This window comes from Tachysurus fulvidraco, chromosome 19 (assembly GCF_022655615.1).
Source record: "Tachysurus fulvidraco isolate hzauxx_2018 chromosome 19, HZAU_PFXX_2.0, whole genome shotgun sequence".
Classification (NCBI taxonomy): domain Eukaryota; kingdom Metazoa; phylum Chordata; class Actinopteri; order Siluriformes; family Bagridae; genus Tachysurus; species Tachysurus fulvidraco.
In genome coordinates, this window is record NC_062536.1 from 17,031,359 (window position 1) to 17,052,476 (window position 21,118).

General features: G+C 38.9%; 1 protein-coding gene across 1 annotated transcript in view; it reads right to left on the reverse strand.

Moving 5' to 3' along the window:
• Positions 1-21,118, reverse strand: part of plxna4 (plexin A4) — a 157,882-nt gene that overhangs the window by 53,014 nt on the left and 83,750 nt on the right. Inside the window, exons 11-19 of the mRNA XM_047803726.1 lie at positions 16,970-17,121; positions 14,567-14,684; positions 11,897-12,033; positions 10,952-11,119; positions 10,773-10,866; positions 6,446-6,685; positions 5,984-6,130; positions 2,888-3,122; positions 1,044-1,186 (exon numbers count right to left, since the gene is read on the reverse strand). Coding sequence (XP_047659682.1) covers positions 1,044-1,186; positions 2,888-3,122; positions 5,984-6,130; positions 6,446-6,685; positions 10,773-10,866; positions 10,952-11,119; positions 11,897-12,033; positions 14,567-14,684; positions 16,970-17,121 — 1,434 coding nt within the window. The remainder of the gene's footprint in view (positions 1-1,043; positions 1,187-2,887; positions 3,123-5,983; positions 6,131-6,445; positions 6,686-10,772; positions 10,867-10,951; positions 11,120-11,896; positions 12,034-14,566; positions 14,685-16,969; positions 17,122-21,118) is intronic.

The following is a 21,118-nucleotide window of genomic DNA, read 5'->3' on the forward strand; positions in this document are numbered from 1 at the left end:
AAGCAGACAGACATATAGACAAAACAAGATAGAGTGGGAGAGACAGAGAGAGAGAGAGAGAGAGAGAGAGAGAGAGAGAGAGAGAAAATAAAAAGACAGATAAAGAGAGAGGATAGATAAGAGACAGAGTGAGACAAACAGAGAGAGAGACAGAAAGAGAAAAACAGACAGAGAGACAGACAAAGGGCTAGAGACAGAGAGAGAGACAGATTGGGAGAGACAGGGAGAAAAGGGAAGGGGGTGGGGGGCGCTGCTTAAATATTCCGTCCATCACTGTGAAATATTCTGTCCATCATTACAAGGTGTCAGTATGCATTAACTGGTTATCGGAGCTGCGACGCCTAATTGGAGCTCTGAGAAGTGAATTCCGCTCTGAGGCAGGTAGATCTGGATAGCTGATTAGCGAGGGACAGATAAAAAATGTAAAAGATTCACACAGTATAATTGGGCTTCGTGTGAAGGAATACGACTCGGTTTGAGCAAGGATGTGTCAGAAAATAACACACACACACACACACACACACACACACACACACACACACACAGAGATCTGCGTATTTAAGAATAAATAAAAGCATTATACTGTTTAATGCATTAAAACAATGTCCTACAGCTTATACTGAATCAGGAACCCGAAATCCCCGATATGCGATTTTTAATCCCGATCATTTTGTTTCAAAATCGAATTAAGCAACATATCAGTGTGATATATCCCATGCTAGCAAACTAGCAATCGAGCTAGCTAATTTGTGCCTATTGTGACCGTTCTTACCTACCGGGGTAATGTTTAGCTACAAATTTGTCATCGTAGCATCTGGTTACTTCATTAGCATGTCTGTTGTTTCGCTGCAAAATTCTATTTGTTTATTCACACAGTTGGTTCTTAGCAGTGATTGCCCAGAGCCTTAAGTTGTAAAATGAAGGAAAAATGTTTGTACTGAGCATTTATACAATAATCATACAACAAATGGCTGAGAATACTGTAACCATAACATCGTTCAGCATTAGCCATGTGAACATATGTGCTGTAGAAGATGGCTAACCTCCAGGTCTTTAAGGACAGGATGATCCTCGATGCCAGGGAAGAGCACACGCATGGTGTAGGTTCTGTAGTCCAGAAACGGGATCCCTGCTCCATCCAGGTCACTGGTCAACTCATTTATATCCGTCTGCAGTTCTGCAAATGCTGGAGGGAAAAAATAAATAAATAACAGAAAAAGCTATTAGACCTAAACAGTGCATTTAGATTACTCATGAAGAAATGACACAGTTAAGTGATGCTTTTAGCTATTACACTTCCGTCGAGTTTTTATCCTTGTGTTTGGTCATAACTGTGTTAAATCGGTACACTGTTTAGTGTTTAGTTTGATTTAATTATTTGAATCAATTAAACTTATTTGGCAAGTTGAGGATTCGAAAATTAAATTAATAAAAGTAAATGTTTCAGTATTTGATTATTAAAAGAATTAAAAAATGAAACACATTAATACCCCCCCACACTTTATTTATTTATTTATTTATTTATTTATTTATTTATTTATTTATTTATTTATTACCCTTTTGCTTGTGGATCTTATTCATCCCTTTTTATACCTTTAAAAAAGTATAAATATTTCTTACTATTATTATTTAGTTTATTTGGACTGTAAATATCCCATTTATCTCAAATTAGAACTTTAAAAAATGTATTAATATTTCTCACTTGTATTTATTTATTTATTTGTTTGTTTGTTTGCTTGCTTGTTTGTTTTTATTTCTATCTATCTATCTATCTATCTATCTATCTATCTATCTATCTATCTATCTATCTATCTATCTATCTATCTATCTATCTATCTATCTATCTATTTAAATATCTTATTAAACTCTAATCAAAAATAGTAATATATCTTATTATTTATTTATTTATTTATTTATTTATTTATTTATTTATACTTAAATTGTATTCAGCATTTTGGCATGCCTATAAATCTGTTTAAATCCATAGTTAATCTCAGGTTAAAAAGTACAGATAAAGTTTTTTTATTCATGATGAGTGTATTTGTCAGTATATTTATTCATACTTATAATATTTGGAGATAGATATTTCCATTAAAAAGCCTTCTGTGTCACGCCGGTGCGTAGACGTTTAATTCCACGTGCTCCATATTGTTTTAAATGCTAAGACAAGCACAAAGCGTTTGTCCTGTTTAACCTGCTGCTTTAGCAAACCAGCTGAGCTTCCTGAAAGCATTTATTTTTTCTATAAACAGTAATTTCCCTCGGTAGTCAAGGAAACACTTAAGTGCCAACACGTTGTGCTTTAACTGAACACACCAGAAAACAGCGCGTTAGTCGATAATTCCTCTGATTAACGATATGCTATTAACTCTAAGCTGTATATCGCCTCAGGGGGCTCCATTTGTTCGATATAACAAGGTCATGTACTGTATAGGATACATATAAAGCCGAGTGCAAAAGTTTGTACACCCTGGGGTTCTCTGGGTTTTGTCATGACTGTCTCAGTCTCAACATATTACACCAACACAACTCTAACAACTCAGAGGAGACACAAGATGTAGGGAATATGTATATGTAAAGGAATAATTTCATTGTTTTTTTTATATAAACAGGTCAAAACATATGATGTTGGTTATTATTGTCTGTATCTTGGCCTGGATTTTTGAGTGTTTATTTGCATCTAAAAAAGATTTGATTTTGCTTTTAAAGTCCAAGATGATTGTTTTAAGAATTGATTCAGCAGCTGTTTAGATCCAGCCACCGATTCCGATCCCATCACAGACGAAACTTCATCTAACACAGAAACTTCATCATGTTTACACATTACTCAGTGAACCGCTTTAACCTCCCCTTAATTGCACACGCAGTCTACTGCTCTGCTGCCCACCTTCTTTACACTCCAGCGCAACTCTGGATTCCAAGTTGTCCATCTGCATCTGCAGGCGTTTCAGGGTCAGGTCGCTTTCACGGGATTTGCGCTTGTATGCGATGAGCACGACGATGATGAAGAGGATAAGAAGGCATCCTGCTCCGGCGATGCTGATGATGGCGGTGCTGCTGAGGGGGCTATCGGAGGTGATGTGGACCACGCCAGGGGAAAACTCGATGCCGCCTACACGTGCCTGAAAAAAAAAAAAAAAAACACAATAAAATAAAAATATACCAAAAAAAAAAAAACAAGCTACTCCTAAATTCTCTAGAATAAAAAACAGATTTTTTTAGGTATCGCTTGCTCATGTATCTACTACATCATATCTAAGTAATAAGTAATAAAGAAGAGAAAGCAAAATAAATAGAAAAGTCAATTACTATGCAGAAAATGTCAATATGGTGAAACAATGCTAAGCTGAACTCTATAATTAAAGACGTATGTCAGTATGTTTAGTGTGCTTGTAGGTATAATTACTCTGATTGCTGCTCTTCCACATCATTGGTTAGTGAATTCTGCTTGAAATAATGCCCAGTGATAATGACGTTATGTGGTATTTCTAGTATGCATTGTGATGTTTAATTGTGCGTTGTGGTGTGTTATAGTGTGTGTATTGTGTAATATACCAGATGGTTGTTTCATTATTGATCCATTGTATGCATTTGATATTACTGTGTCTATGTTTATGTCTTGTATAAGAATCTGTCTTGTTTGGTTTGCTTTGTTCTGTCCTACTGAATCCTGTCCCGTCTGTTTGAGATCTTTTCTTTCCTGTCCTGTCCTGTCCTGTCCTGTCCTGTGCTGTTATGTTTGGTTGTCTTGAGTTTTTGAACTGAAAAAAAGTATATTTGATATACAGTGTCCTGCTTTATCCAGTCCCACTGGATATTTTTCTGTCCAGTTTTATCTGATCCGATCCTGACCTATTCTTTCTTATCCTATCCTATCCTAACCCATCCCATTCCACCCAAATACTATCCTAAACTGCTGTCCAATCCTGTCAGTTTGTGTCTGATTCTATCCTGAATCGGACCTTATTATATTTTGTCTTGCTCTATCCAATCATGTTGTGTTTTGTCCTGTCTTATCTTATCTGATCATATCCTGTCTTATCCTTTCCTGCTGTGTGATACCTACACTATGCTATCCTGCTGTCTGATCTATTCCGATCGTGCATTGTCCAGGCTGATTGTGTCCGATCCTATACTGTACTTCAATCATATCCTATCATGTGTCTCTTTGAGGTTTGTCTCTTTCTATTCTATCCTAGCCTGCTGTCCAATCTGATCCTGTTACGTTCTGTCCTGCTCTATCCAATCATATTGTCTTTTGTCCTGCCAAATCGTATCTGATCATATCCTGTCCTAACCTTTCCTACTGTGTGATTATCTGTGTGATTACACTATCTGATCTTATTCTATCCTACCCTACCCTACCCTACCCTACCCTACCCTACCCTACCCTACCCTACCCTATCCTATCCTATCCTGCTGTTCAATCATATCCTATAATGTGATGATCTGTCCGATCCTGTTCTATATTAGCCTGCTGTCCAATCTGATCCTATTATGTGTTGTCTAGCTCTATCCAATCCTACTGCCCAGTCTTATCTGATCAAATCCATTTCCATAATATCCAACTGTAGGCTGTCATGGCTGATCCTGTCCACTCCTGTGCTGTCCTCCTTTGCCTAGTCCAACTCTTTCCTTGTCTTGTAATTTCTTGTAATGTCCTACTCTATTTAGCCTGCAAATGTTATTAACATATCAGACAGTTTTGTATTGTCCTGTACTTTCCTGTCTTATCCTATCTCTTGTCCTACTCAGTCCTGTTCTGAACCTTGTCCTACCCTGTCCCTCTCTTGTCCTCCCCTATCCTGTTCTGAACCTTGTCATACCCTGTTCCAGTCTTGTCCTATCTCTTGTCCTATCCTGTCTTGTTCTGAACCTTGTCATACCCTGTTCCAGTCTTGTCCTATCTCTTGTCCTATACTGTCTTGTCATGAACCTTGTCATACCCGGTCCCAGTCTTGTCCTATATCTTGTCCTACCCTGTCTTTTTCTGAACCTTGTCCTACCCTATCCCAGTCTTGTCCTATGTCTTGTCCTATCCTGTCTTGTTCTGAACCTTGTCATACCCTGTCCCAGTCTTGTCCTATATCTTGTCCTACCCTGTCTTGTCATGAACCTTGTCCTACCCTATCCCAGTCTTGTCCTATGTCTTGTCCTATCCTGTCTTGTTCTGAACCTTGTCATACCCTGTCCCAGTCTTGTCCTATATCTTGTCCTACCCTGTCTTTTTCTGAACCTTGTCCTACCCTGTCCCAGTCTTGTCCTTTCCAGTTTAGTCCTATCTCCTGTCCTACCTTGTCTTGTCATGAACCTTGTCCTACCCTGTCCCAGTCTTGTCCTACCCTGTCCTGAACAGTCCTGTTTTATCCAGTCCTATCCAGCCCAGCCTTATCTAATCCTGTGTATTAATATGCCTTTCTGCCCTCTCTCTGATTTGTTGAGCCTACAAACAGCATTTACAGTGCACACCATAAGAAACTGTGCATCACACCTTCAACGTGAGACTAGTCTGACACAAACACTCCTACACAAATATTTTTAGGTATTTTATATTTATACAGATATTACATGAGCCATAGCACAGTTCAGATATATTCCTAAATATGATGTCTGGGATTTTTTTTTTTTAAACAGGAAGCTGCCGTTTTGCTGCGTAATATTGTGCAAACCGAGGCAGCAGCAGACGGACACAATGCCAGCTGTGTTTGAGTGTTTGTGATGGTAAACGGATCTGCGATTCTGTCTGCCGTTTGCCTGTCAGCAGGCCAGGTGGCGTCAGCCTCGCGCTTCCACTCCAAAATCATAAACCGAGCCATTATTAGGTTCGGTTCAGCTTTCATATGTCGTACTAAGAAACAATTTGCTCTTCCTACATCTGCCTTCAAAGCCAGACAATAACCATAATACAATAGCATGCTAATCTATTGAGCAAAGAGGCTGTGATGTGATGTGATGAATTAGCCATAATACTGCGTTCACTCACCAGAACTTTGTGGCGTCCGGTTAGATTGGGCGATTCGCACAGCAGCTGGGTGTCAGATACGGTTAACGCGCAGGGCTTTTCTCCAATCAGAACTGTGTAGTTCAGTTTACCGTTGCCACCGGGGGTAAGGGGGAGGAAGTTCCGGCCCTGAAGAGCATATATCGTGTACTCGGTAAGGTTTATCTGATTGTGGATGTACTGATACTGACAGCACTACTGATATTAATCTGATACAACACGATGGTTCCTCTGCATTAGTACAATATTCCAAAGAATGTGGAAAGTAAAAAAAAACTAATTCTCAAAGATTTGAGTGTCTACTGAATAAAACTAAGAGCTTCATATTGTGGCACGTGGTCAAGACAAAGACATTTAATGCTGAACGTGAGCATCAATGTATTAAAAATGGCAAAAATGTATATAATAAGACATTGTGATAAAAGATACATGGGATCTAAAGACCTTCAGAATAATTGGAGATCCGGGCTTGAGCTCCTGCACCCCAGATGTGCTGAGAGGCTCGAACACAGGGTTGGGGTAATACAGGAAGTTGATGTTCTTCAAAGCCAATACGGCCTGCACGTTGTCGAGGACGAAGCCAAACTCGTCAGGTTTCTCCACCTCTTCCTTCTGCCTGCTCAGGCCACCCGGCAGCGCCGGGGCTTGGCACAGCATCGTGGTGGAACTGAGCACTTGGCAACCCTGTACAGGACACAGCAGGCGAGCGAATGCGTGAAAATTTGAGGATTAATGTTTAAAGGTTCAAACCAGATATTGTTGGCTGGATTTGGGAAATTGATTGAGTACAACACATACTGTAATGACCTTAAGGCATTATAGGTTTATATGCACACAGGCCTCTTATAGCGAAGAGCAGGAATCTGAGGTTAGCTAAAACTGGACAGATTAAAATACATCACCTTTTCCAGGCTCAGTGAGCCTGTATCCACGGCAACCACGGACTCTTGTATTTTTGACTACTAGGAGTGAAACCAGATACTGTCTCATTTCCTTGTAGCGAGTTCACGTTTAAGGAATCATTAGATGCTTTTCTGCTCACCACAGTTTTAAAGAGTGCTCATGTGAGTTAACATGTGAGTTAACAATTCTTCCAATTACAATTAAGTTTCCTAATTAAATAAAATAATAGAAATAAATAGGGATAAATGCAAATAAATGTACATATGATATATTCTGTAAAGCTGTCCATTGTTAAAAGAGCAACACAAATAGAATAGAATTGAATAGGATAAAATGAAAAATGAAAATAGTTACATTAAAAATCGAAATAAAAATTTAAATGTCATTTTAATTAGAAAGTAAAATTAAATTGGAACTGAAATTAGAAATTAAGTTTTTAAATTTTTTTTTTATATTTTAAAAAAAATAAAAATATAATTAATTATATTATAATTTATAATTAAATCAATTTCATTTTTATTTTTAAAAAAATCTAAATAAAATGTATTTAAAATCTTAATTTATAATTTCAGTTCTAATTTAATTTTACTTTCTAATTAAAATGACATTCTAATTTTCATTTCTTTATTTAATGTAATGTTTTTAATGTAACTATTTTCATTTTTCATTTTATCCTATTCAATTCAATTTGCTATCATTTAGAATTAAATTAATTTCATTTCATTTTAAATCATTTTTGTTTTATTTTTATTCTATCTGTATGACCCAGCATGTCACTACATGTATGTAGTTCTCTGTATGGTTCTGTATTTGTCAAATAACATTTTTATTTACAATTACAGCACAATATGTCATTTTTATTCCCAGTGAAACAAAAGTCAGAATACACAGAAACATGTTTGAATTGAAAGAACATCCAGTGAGCAGTAGTTTTACGAGTGTATTGCTAGCAAAACATGACTATGATGAATATACTGCACATTTGTGCAATTGTGTTGACTAAAGCATAATTCCACTCTTACTCGAGCAAGATTTCCACACAATCTTTACAAAGGTGCAACTTTTTCTATATTTAAGTACAGCTCATTCCTGTGTGCAGTGTTTATCGGCGGTCTCCACTCTTCCCACTATTTCACCCTGTTAAAAAACAGTGATCCCTCGACACACACCGCTCATAAATGAACAGCACTGGTTGAATCCAAGCCTTTGATATGGGGCCATTGTGGTAATGACTCAGAGCTTCGTAACTGACCGCAGTCACCTTCACTTCCTTAAAAAAAACAAAAAACACACATACTCAATGCTATCAGACATCTCTTTTCTTTATCTCAGGCTTTCTCACTCTCTCACCTTATCAGGTTCTTCCTTACATGCCTTTGTGCTAAAAGACTTGGTCAAATATACTGTTGCTGTCAAGCAGCCGCTGTCCAGCATCAATCAAACGCTGATGTGCTTTCTTTTTACGGAGTATAAAAAAAGGTTAGCGAGGCCTATAAATTCGGTGAGCTCGTCTGATTTTGTGGCCCGCTGCTAAAAAAATTCCGCTCGATATCCACAAGCTCACAAATCCTAACAGACACGAGGTCCGTCTGCTTCCTGTGTTTACAAGAAAACTTCAGTGGAAGTGATTTCTATTGTTTATGGATAGGGGGCGCCATTTTACAGAACATGACCTTTTGTCAATTTCTATCCAAACTGCTTATGAGAGATGCCTATTAAAGCCAGAAGAGAACAAGACTTGCCACAAACAGCCCTATTGAGCAGCTCTGAATGGCAGGGAGGGGAATTTTCTGCTCTGTTTCTGTTCAAGCAGCAGCGTGCCAAGACCTTATCATATCGCCGCTACAGATGCCCAATGTGCTCGTGTGGGAGATACGGCAGCGAGATAGCATTTCGTTCTTTTGTCTCTGCAGACTTTCAATCAGGTCTCGATGAATGCAAGCCTCCCATGCGTCTATGAGTCCATTCTGTAGGGAGGCAATGAGATACTCCTGTCTCCCGTGTTATGCCGTTTTCCTCGCTCCCTAACAAAGCAAAAGGGGACATTGTTGCTGCTGTTGGTTGGTTGGAGCCTCCTGCACTGTGCTCCATCTCTGGTTCGCTGCTTGTCTTTTATTCTCTTTTTATCAAATTCTCTCTCTCTCTCTCTCTCTCTCTCTCTCTCTCTCTCTCTCTCTCTCTCTCTCTCTCTCTCTCTCTCTCTCTCTCTGTTCTGTCGCCACATTTCAGGAGCCAAGTGTGTATCAGGAGATGCTGAGCTGGTGAGATGACCGGCTAATGGGCAGGTGTGAGTTAAAGCAGGGCACTTACTGACCCTGAATGGGGGTTTAACTCTTTCCTTGCCTGTTCAGGTAAAAATTACCCTTTTTTATTCCATTTTGCCACAAAGTGAACAAATATACAGCATAAAACCTCTGGCCAGAATAGGTGAGCACTTCCAACCAAAAATGTATCAGTAGTAATATAACAATATATTGCAATGTAGTAAAGTATAATATAATGTAATACAGCACAGTCTAGTCTAGTCTCTTATAGTATAGTCTAGTATAGTCTAGTGTAGTCTAGTCTAGTGTAGTCTAGTCTCGTATATGTCTAGTCTAGTCTAGTGTAGTCTAGTATAGTCTAGTCTAGTATAGTATAGTATAGTCTAGTCTAGTATAGTGTAGTCTAGTGTAGTCTAGTCTAGTGTAGTCTAGTCTAGTTATAGTATTGTCTAGTGTAGTCTAGTCTAGTCTAGTCTAGTATAGTATAGTATAGTGTAGTCTAGTATAGTGTACTCTAGTGTAGTCTAGTCTAGTGTAGTCTAGTCTAGTATAGTATTGTCTAGTGTAGTCTAGTGTAGTCTAGTCTAGTCTAGTATAGTATAGTGTAGTCTAGTATAGTGTAGTCTAGTATAGTCTAGTCTAGTCTAGTCTAGTATAGTGTAGTCTAGTGTAGTCTAGTCTAGTGTAGTCTAGTCTAGTCTAGTCTAGTGTAGTCTAGTCTAGTCTAGTATAGTGTAGTCTAGTCTAGTCTAGTATAGTGTAGTCTAGTGTAGTCTAGTATAGTCTAGTATAGTATAGTCTAGTCTAGTCTAGTATAGTGTAGTCTAGTCTAGTCTAGTCTAGTATAGTATAGTCTAGTGTAGTCTAGTATAGTCTAGTATAGTCTAGTCTAGTGTAGTCTAGTGTAGTCTAGTATAGTCTAGTCTAGTCTAGTATAGTATAGTGTAGTCTAGTGTAGTCTAGTATAGTATAGTCTAGTCTAGTGTAGTCTAGTATAGTCTAGTATATTCTAGTTTAGTATAGTATAGTCTAGTCTAGTCTAGTATAGTATAGTCTAGTCTAGTCTAGTCTAGTCTAGTCTAGTCTAGTATATTCTAGTCTAGTATAGTCTAGTCTAGTATAGTATAGTGTAGTCTAGTGTAGTCTAGTATAGTATAGTCTAGTCTAGTGTAGTCTAGTCAAGTATAGTCTAGTCTATTGTAGTCTGGTCTAGTCTAGTATAGCATAGTATAGAATAGTATAGTATAGTATAGTGTAAAAAATGCAGTTACTTGGCTAACTTAATATATACTTAAATTTATATACAAAAATAAAAATAAATGACTATTACACAGTAAAGTGGTACAGCAGAATAAATTAACATGAAGTAACATTGTACAGTTCAATTTAGTGCAATATAGTATAATATTGTGTATTGTAGTAAAGTGTAATATAGTATAGCATAATTTAGTGTACTATACAAGAGTAGTTTAAAAGTATAGTGTACTATAGTGTACTATTAAATACTTCTGTAGTACAAAAATAAAAGTTAGATATTTATATAGTGTCTGCATGAAACCGTTGTACATCCATCACTACATGGTGAACCTGACGGTTGTACTTACGTTGGTCGTCTCCTGGTTGTTGTACTTGGCTCTTATTTGTGGGTTTTGGATGATGTCCAAGTTGGTTCCGGTCACTGTCACTGGTGTGTTTCCACTTTCATACAGAGAAGTTTCACATTTAGATTCACATTTTTGACCAAAATGCATTGCAAATTTGTAAACTCTAAACATGTATTCACCTGAATATGCTCCATTCAGGTTCCAGCTTGGTGATAGTCGGATCTTCTACATACTCGAATTGGAGGTCCTTCTGGAGGTGGGCCTTGTCTACATAAACGGATACGGTTACTAACCCGGTGCCTTGAGTCGATGTATGAGAGCGACACGTGAGCCAAAGACCCCCTCGTCTGCGGGATCAGACAGAATAATTCAGTCATTTCATAGTTTCTGATACTTATATAACAAAATAATCACATAACCAAAAAATAATCATGTTTCATACAAATATTTTTTATGTCCATTTTTAAATGGGTTTGTATTTGATTAGTTTTATTTTCGCTTTTCTTTTCAAAAAGCACTTTTTCACATTTTTCACCCGTGATTTCTTGCAGGATTCATTGATTTTCACACATAAATTTCACAAACAATTCGTTTTCACAAATAGTGGATGTTTTGACTTTTTACACATGATCTCACACAATTTATACTGCTTTTTGTTTGACGTTAATTAGAACATTTGCGATTTTCTCACATGAATATCTGAGATGACAATGTGACAATTTCAGAAAACATAAAGGTGAAATTTAACGTTTTTCATGAAACTACATGCCAAAAAACACCACATATGAAAGACTTTTATAGCGACTTAATGAAATATCTATTTCAGACGAAACTCACCATATCCCAGTCTAGATTTATTTAACACCAACACAATGACAAATAAATCCAGCGGAAACAAATCACCTCTATGACAGAGACGTCAAAGCAAACCAAAGACCGATGTATTTTTGCAGGCTTAGCAAAACTGAGGTGTGATTGTGAGCATCTTTATTGATTAAGGCTCAGGAACTCGCCCTGGTCTTAATGTCACTATTGATCCGTTCCTGCTGTTTTATGACTCTGCCACCCTGACCGACTCTGTCCCCCCTGAACCCTGGTCCTCTTTGGACTGCTGGAAGCTATACCTGTGGAAAGTGCACTTCTGGTCCTTGAACATGATGGACACGTTGCTTCCGGAGTCCAGGTTGCTTCCTGTGATGTTGACGATGGTGCCTCCGGATACGGGGCCACGGCTGGGCGTCAGATCCTGGAGTTTGGGGACCTGTGGAGGGGAGACATCGTGACATCATATATCCATGAATATTTTTTAAAGATTTCAATCCCATAATCTTATGTTAGGAGCAATGACGGCCATTAACGCATGGGTAAAAGTGATAAGTAAGGAACAAGACACTTGTGAAGAAGCTGTTATGGGAAAGTAATCAATGATGGAGAGGTGTCATGTGGCCTGAAGTGAAGTTTATCATCTCTTTGCTACCTCCAGGAGCTCTATCAGCACTTCCTGGAGTGTTGTGTTCCTTGAAATTGTGCAAAAAGGCTACAGTTTCTAATTTATTAATGAGTATCTATTTATAGTTTCATTTAATGTTGAAGGAGACAGGCTAATTATCACTTATTAATTATCACTGTATAAGCAGACCCACTTTTTTCTCTTTCCTGAAGACATAAAAACCCCCTTTTTTCATTAGAAATGTATATTTTTTGTTTGTTTTATAAATCTATTATCAGCCTTTGCTTATATAAACCTTACACCATACAAGTCCATCTGAGGGAGCTGTTATTGTGAAAACGATAACCGATTAAAACGAATGTGTTGATCTAAACCTGTGACTTAAATTACAGCCGTCATAGAAAAAAAAAAAAAGCCACATTGAAAATCTGACCAATCGGATTAGATCGGCAGTGCGGCGGTATGATGGTGTGTATAACGTGAGGCTAATGGGGACGATTACACTCCAGATCAATACAGGGGTTAAAGATTGCCCATATTCTTTAGATTTAAGTGTTTTCTATTGGTTTGTGTGGTAAAGCAAGAGAGAGAGAGAGAGAGAGAGAGAGAGAGAGAGAGAGAGAGAGAGAGAGAGAGAAATTTTATGAACTGCTTCTAACATTTATTACAGCACGATCCCTCTGTGTGATAACATTACGACCAGGACATACGGAGATGCACATGGACCCAGTCTCAGCCCCCTTTTTTATGAGGTGACTCCACAGTAAATCCAGACACGTTTAAGCCTGTAATTGGCGATGGTCTTTAATTACACAGAGACGATTAAGATCTGCAGGGTCCCTTGGTTTAATCTACAAACCAGATTCCAAAAAAGTTGGGACACTGTACAAATTGTGAATAAAAAAAAAAGAACGCAATAATTTACAAATCTCATAAACTTATTGGCTCATTTTGGATTTCATGAGAGCTACACATTTGGGACAGGTAGCAATAAGAAGCCGGAAAATTTTAATGTACATATAAGGAACAGCTGGAGGACCAATTTGCAAATTATTAGGTCAATTGGCAACATGATTGGGTATAAAAAAAGAGCCTCTCAGAGTGGCAGTGTCTCACAGAAGTCAAGACGGGCAGAGGATCACCAATTCCCCCGATGCTGCGGCGAAAAAAAGTGAAGCAATATCAGAAAGGAGTTTCTCAGAGAAAAATTGCAAAGAGTTATCATCATCTACAGTGCATAATATCATCCAAAGATTCAGAGCATGGAACAATCTCTGTGCGTAAGGGTCAAGGCTGGAAAACCATACTGGATGCTCGTGATCTTCGGGCTCTTAGACGGCACTGCATCACATACAGGAATGCTACTGTAATGGAAATCACAACTTGGGCTCAGGAATACTTCCAGAAAACATCGTCGGTGAACACAATCCACCGTGCCATTCGCCGTTGCCGGATAAAACTCTATAGGTCAAAAAAAAAAGCCATATCTAAACATGATCCAGAAGTGCAGCCGTTTTCTCAGGGCCAAGGATCATTTAAAATGGACTGTGGCAAAGTGGAAAACTGTTCTGTGGTCAGATGAATCAAAATTTGAAGTTCTTTTTGGAAAACTGGGACGCCATGTCATCCGGACTAAAGAGGACATTGACAACCCAAGTTGTTATCGGCGCTCAGTTCAGAAACCTGCATCTCTGATGGTATGGGGTTGCATGAGTGCATGTGGCATGGGCAGCTTACTGTACACATCTGGAAAGGCACCATCAATGCTGAAAGGTAAATCCAAGTTCTAGAACAACATATGCTCCCATCCAGATGTCGTCTCTTTCAGGGAAGACCTTGCGTTTTCCAACATGACAATGCCAGGCCACATACTGCATCAATTTCAACATCATGGCTGCGTAGAAGAAGGATCCGGGTAATTTAATTGGCCAATTACTAACTCTAACCCTAACCCTAACCTTAACCCTGCAGTCCAGATCTTTCACCCATAGAAAACATTTGGCGCATCATGAAAAGGAAGATGCGACAAAGAAGACCTAAAACAGTTGAGCAACTAGAAGCCTGTATTAGACAAGAATGGGACAACATTACTATTCCTAAACTTGAGCAACTTGTCTCCTCAGTCCCCAGACGTTTGCAGACTGTTATAAAAAGAAGAGGGGATGTGACACAGCGGTAAACATTGAGCTGTGTTGATGCCATGAAATTTAAAATCAACTTCTTTTTCCATTAAAATGATACATTTTCTCAGTTTAAGCATTTGATATGTCATCTATGTTTCATTCTGAATAAAATTTTGGAATCGGGTTTGTATTAAATCACCATGTCAGACAGATGAACTTACCACAAAGTAGTAGTACTTGGAGGACTTGGCCATGAACTCGGGCTGACACTCCCCCACGCAGACTTGGACGTTTCCGGCATACTGACTCGACTCAGCTTTTCCCATCTCGCACACTATCCTGTAAAACGGAAACAAACTTAATTGCCGCGTCATCTGAACGTCATCTGTTTAATACAGTAGTGAAATTTTCCGTAAAGAAATGTCAATGCAGACTGTAATCTCCTCATTCTGTCTCGACAAACCAAAACTTATCACACAGCACCGTAAGAGGCTTATCACTACTTTGGACACCGCAATTCTGCAGGAGTGAAGAAAAAAATAAAAATAAATAAATAACAGGAAGAATTTTTTTTTTAGGTCAGAGTGATAATAAAGTAATAATAATTTCTGTTCCCTCAGAAAGTCACGGCTCTTCAAATCCCCACCAAAATAACATGTAATTATTTCCTCTGTCCAGACCTGGGATTAAAAAGTTGCTTTAATACTCGTCTCTGCCTTCGGTCCTGATCCTATCACCCGCTCCATAGAGTCCACGAACGGATTAAAGCAATGCATGGATGGTTCAGAGTGGGTGAAAACCGTACAGGCTCCAAAAGACCGAAACCGTAATGGTCAGAGTGAATAATCTAAAGCTAGAAAAAAAAGAGTTTTAATGGAGTGGAACTTTTTTTGAAAAGTCTATCTTGAATGAAACTCAGTCTTTCATCTTCTGCCTCAATCCTATATACTGTATATGAGTAAAGAATAAAAGAATAATTCGCAAACTTCTCCGTTCTGAAGACTGACAGACAGAAAACTTAAAGCTACAGCCTTAAGTGGAACTGGAGACTCCTTCCATAGCTGCAATACAAATAAATAAATAAATAAATCTCTGTATAGATTACTATTATAGAGTAGGTTAAGGGAAGGGTCTCTGATTTTTGAGAAATGCTTCAGAAAACTGAGTCGGGCCGAATAATAAACAAAAATCACAACAAAAATCAAAACAAACGTGTAGCCAATGAGCAGAAAGGGGCGGGGCTTGTCAATATGGGTGGAGAGAGTGTTCAGTGCGCATGTGTGACATCAGCAGAAAGCTGTTTTAACATCGACATGGAGGATAAAAACAAAGAAAGAAAGAGAAGAAAGACTTACGATAAGGACAAGAAGTAGGACGTGTTAATATAGGATCAGCTTTCCAGCGCTGGAAGAGCAGGAAGTTGGCCACATATTCACAGGTTGGAGTTTCCCGAGTCAATAACTCCTGAGCTAAACGCTGTTACTACACAAATAACACCTCTTTTCTATCGTAGTAATGTAGAGAGGCAGCTACAACCGCGTTTTGTGTAGTAACAGCGTTTAGCTCAGGAGTTATTGACTCGGGAAACTCCGACCTGTGAATATGTGGCCGACTTTACTTAAGACGCCGAGGCGCTTTTTTCCTTCTCGATAGGTGAGTAACGTTGGTTTTGCTTTGTTACACAGAACTAATATATGCCTTTGTCCTTTACATGATTATGCTTGTGTGTCATTTTTGCTTGTTTGTTTATCTGCAATCGTATTGTTCTTCCCTTCAGCTATGATAAACACGCATGTCTTTCCATTAGTTGCCTGGGTTACATATGTATGTGTGGGCGGAGCTATCGACACAGGGGTGGGACCCATTTGGGTTAGGGGCGTGTTTGTTTTGGTGATTTCAAATGTCGACATTGGCTTTCAAAAATTGGAGACCCTGCCTTTAATATAAAGCTGTAAAAGTCATAGCTGCTGTTATAGAAAATGTATCACACCTGTTTTCTAATGAAACTCTGAGAAAGAAAAATCCGGCCTCGATTCGAACAGACCTCAAACGAAAGAGTTTAAAAGAAGAATCCACTGCTTGCAATTTTAACAATTCAACAATTCATATATACACTAAAATGTAGATATATGAACAAGAATGGTTCAAAAACAATACTGAAGCAAATGATGGTTATTTGAACCTTTTCTGTGTGTAGTTAATGGTTGTTAACTTTCTAACCGGAAATATAGAACGTTTCAGAATAAAAATTTGACAAGTGCCAGCTTTCTTTGCATACCAATTTTTTCCAACCATAATTTCAATTAGGACGGAAGCAAGTCACGAATGCAGCCCAGCATCACTTGATCTTACAAAAAATAATTTTCTATACTAAAATAAATGGTTTTACTTGACTACACATTAAAAATAATAATAAAAAAAACCCTCACACGCCAAAAACCCCAAGAGCTACATTAAAAAAAATCCTATCCTAGATCTGCCAAATGAAAATGAAATATAGCCAAAGCGTTAAATTAATTTTTCCGGCACTAATTCGATTGTATCTGGAACTACACTGAAGGTAAATTGGGTAAATAAAATGTTTAAAAAGTGTTGTTTTTTTTTTTTTGGTTTGAGGCACTTACTGCTCAGCCGGGATGTATCCCTCCGGTACGGGTGTGCACTCCACGTCGGCAACCTTAACGTTGTCCTGGATCTCGTGAAAATCCAGGCCAAGGTTCTCTCCGTGGATCGTCACCAGTGTACCCCCTTCCCGAGGCCCTCGCATCGGGGTAATCTGCACAGAAACCATGACATTACATGCTTACAAACAATTATCATTGAAGCTTTGATCCAAACAGACAATAACATGTGCGTGTTCCACCCCCTTGCAATCTCTATGGTTGGTACAAGCCAACAGCAAATGGCAGCTGAGTCAGTGCCCCTGCTCTCTTTCCTCTCTGCACCTGTAAGAGATTTGGTTCAGCACGATAATTGGACCTCTATCTGTCAGACCTACAATGCTTCCAATGAGTGTGTTTTCCAATGAATAATGATGAGTCGCAAGCCCAGCTGAGCCTTGCCTATGGCGGAAAAAATATCCCAGCAGTGATTATCTATAGATACAGATTGTCTGGTGGAACGACACAGACACCGGCATGCAAAAACATAAACTGCTGAGATGAGAACAAACTCAAAGGACACAAGGGAAATAGTTATTCAGATAGCGATCTTTTTTAATCATAGCTCAGATGCTGATGCATCTCTGTAGTCATGTCACTGTCTGGTTTACAGTGAAGACTGCAATCCGTTTACATCAGAAATGCTGCTTATTTGCGCTTGAGTCGTTTTTCCATCGACAGATACGTGGACCATTAAACATTCCGATTATCTTTGCCCCTTTTTCACTTGCTAGACGCAGGAGCAAACAGTCAGATGTGAAACTTGGTTTAGAGAAACAATAAAAAACCAAAAAACCTATGGTTCAAAGAAAGTGAATATGTTGATGAATATGAATATTCAAAATATGTTCATACTAGAACCAAAGAGGATGTTGGTCAAGATTGTTTGTGGGAGGAAATGGTCAGAATTCCTGTGGCACTGGATAGGGTTAGTCAAGACCGGTCAAGAGGGTGAGATTGGTTAGTATTTCCTTGACAGTGGCCAGGATTAGTCAAGCTATTTAAAGGTGTGGGAAGAATTTGTCAGAATTCCTTCAGGAACATAAAGAATTGATAAAGATTCTCTTTGAGAGTAGGTGAGATTGGTTCAGAAGACGGTGGGACTGCATGTGGGCAAAATATCTGCTAGCAGGACCAGGTGGAGTTCAGAATCCCTTTGCAAGTGGATGGGATTGGTCAAAATATCCGCAGTTATGGATGGGATTGGTCAGAATTCCTTCAGTGGTATTAGGAATTTAATTGTTAAGGGAGAATTATTTTACCAAGATAATCTGTGGGACTGGGCAGAACTGGTCAGACTTCCCTCTGAGGTTGGCGGAATTAGTCCAACATTCTGGAGGAGGCAGGAGGAATTACTTCAGAAGTGGTAGCCACTGAAGTGCGTGGAATTAGTCCAACTTTCCACAGCAGCAGGCAGAAGACCTTTGGATTGGTCAAACTGTCTGAAGATGTGGATGGGTTTGGCCAGAATTACTTCAGGAATAGTAATAAAGGGATAAAAATCAGTCCTGCTCACATTTCTACTATAAATAATAACATGATGCTCATACTGTACTTCCTAAACCATCATCTATAGTATCTGAGTGAGCTAGAGACTGACAGCTAGGGTTGCAGGTGGAATTTCTATCAATAACTAGCCATTCAGTGAAATCTCTGGCTTGGTCCATTTGGGAAATATACTGCTGTTGTGTACAAAGCAGGTCAATGAGACAGATCACACTCTATCAACTCAAATGTGAACTGTCCCAGGGGTCATCTTTTGGTATTGTACGCACAGTTGTGCTATTATCACAATGTAGTCTGTCCATCAGTCATCCTGGTAGGTAAACCTTTACACTACATCCCAAAGGGAAACAGCCAATCACTAAACTGCACTGCGGTAGCAGTCACCGGGGCTTTGTTTCCAGCGCAACTGTGATCTCTTAAACACTATGCTGAGAGATCGTTTTCATTACAGGACTTCATAAAGGTTCTAACAAGGCTTGAAAAAGAAACATTTCTAAAATTGGAAACACGGGCAAGAGACTAAGAGGACAAATTACTGAACATTTATCTGCATTTGTCAATGAGGTGAAATCCTCAAGGGTACATCCCTGGTAACTCTGATATGCATTTTCAAATTTCACACCGTCTAATTATGCATCTTATATAAGTTCCGAAGGCATATTATTTTGATTTCCTAAATAAAAGGCATTTCAAATGTACCCAAGATGCAGCCTAGAGGGTCACCACGTGTTTTCTGAAGAGTGTTTAGAATAAACAAGAAAAGAATTCTGCTGAAAATGTGGTAGCTCAGTGGTTAAAGTGTTGGACTACTGATTGGAAGGTCATGAGTTCAAATCCCAGGTCCACTAAGCTGCAACAGCTGGGCCCCTGAGCAAGGCCTTTGACCCTCAATTGCACAGTTGTATAAAATGTAAGTCACTCTGGATAAGTGTGCCTGCTAAATGGCGGAAATGTAAATGTAAAATAATGCCAAGAGTCTGACCTTGAATGAAAAGTGAATGTTTGAGATCTAATGAATATTAAAGTTTATTCTTTTTGTAATGGTTGAAAATGACATTGTGGGAAATGAACCATCAAGCAATCATTTCAAACTACAAAAAGTCAAAGCAATTAAACAACTGATATGTTCTGAATATTTTTTGGCACGCTCTGCCTTGGGATGGCTGTGTTATACCGTTTGCTTATGACCTCGTCTTACGACCGTGATGTCCTTTGATTTGGCCTGGACATTGTTTCTGTTTTGTGCTGACACTTTAATATAAACTCGAAAGTAGCTCCATAAACCACTACATCTGTTTCTGCTGACTCATTTTGTTTATCAATAGATAACACTGAATATTACTTCCTGTAAATCTCAATAAAACTCAAAACGTTTTGCTATTCAATCACTGTCTCTTTGACAATCTCTTCCCTGAATTCAGCTCAAAGGTAGCTGCAGTAGCATGGTTCAGGTTTCTTGTAGCCAAGCCTTCCTTAAACCATTCATTCATTCATTCATTCATTTTCTACCGCTTATCCGAACGTCTCGGGTCACGGGGAGCCTGTGCCTGTCTCAGGTGTCATCGGGCATCGAGGCAGGATACACCCTGGACGGAGTGCCAACCCATCACAGGGCACACACACACTCTCATTCACACACACACTCACACACTACGGACAATTTTCCAGAGATGCCAATCAACCTACCATGCATGTCTTTGGACCGGGGGAGGAAACCGGAGTACCCGGAGGAAACCCCCGAGGCACGGGGAGAACATGCAAACTCCACACACACAAGGCGGAGGCGGGAATCGAACCCCCAACCCTGGAGGTGTGAGGTGAACGTGCTAACCACTAAGCCACCGTGCCCCCTGCCTTCCTTAATGATTCAAAAAATTTCAAAATGTCATAGCTGCTACAACCCAATAGCGCAAATAGAGAAGTGCTAATTGCTGCATGTGTGGCCCTGTGTGGGAATATTGCATCTTAGACCAGATTTTATAGTAGCCGGTTGCAAAATAACAGACCCTAATAAAATCTCTACTGAGACTAATCTCCAGTTTTACAATGCACACAATTAACAGCTATCACAGTGTATTATAACGCTTTCTCCGATAAGCGTCGAGGTGGCTTCTGGCTTTCCGACCGAAAGAAAGAGCATGCAAGAGAGGGGGAGAGTTGTCTCTTTTCATTAGGGGATGATTAGATTTGTGACTTTGACAAGCTAATTGATGGCTGGTGGAGGAAAACACTTAATCATCACCCACTTCTACTTCAACTAAAGATTCTCCATCAGAGATGTCACTGTAATGAAGTGCATTAGAATGCTGGGCAAAATGAGTTTAAAAAAATACAAAAAATAAGGAAAACGAGTGGAGGAGACACACAGGCCTGATGAATACAATCAATACAAAAACGAGTCAAGGCTAAACTCATTATTTGACTCAGTCCCATTTGTCATTCAGTCTTCAATCGTCAAGATGTGAAAGAACTGCTCACTGATTCAGTGCTATGATTCATAACATTTAAAAAACAATAACAAAACATACTGAATTGACTAAAGTGAAAAGATTTGATTTTTCTTCTTCTTCTTTTTTTTTTTTGCTTTGGACAAAGTAATCCCGGTAG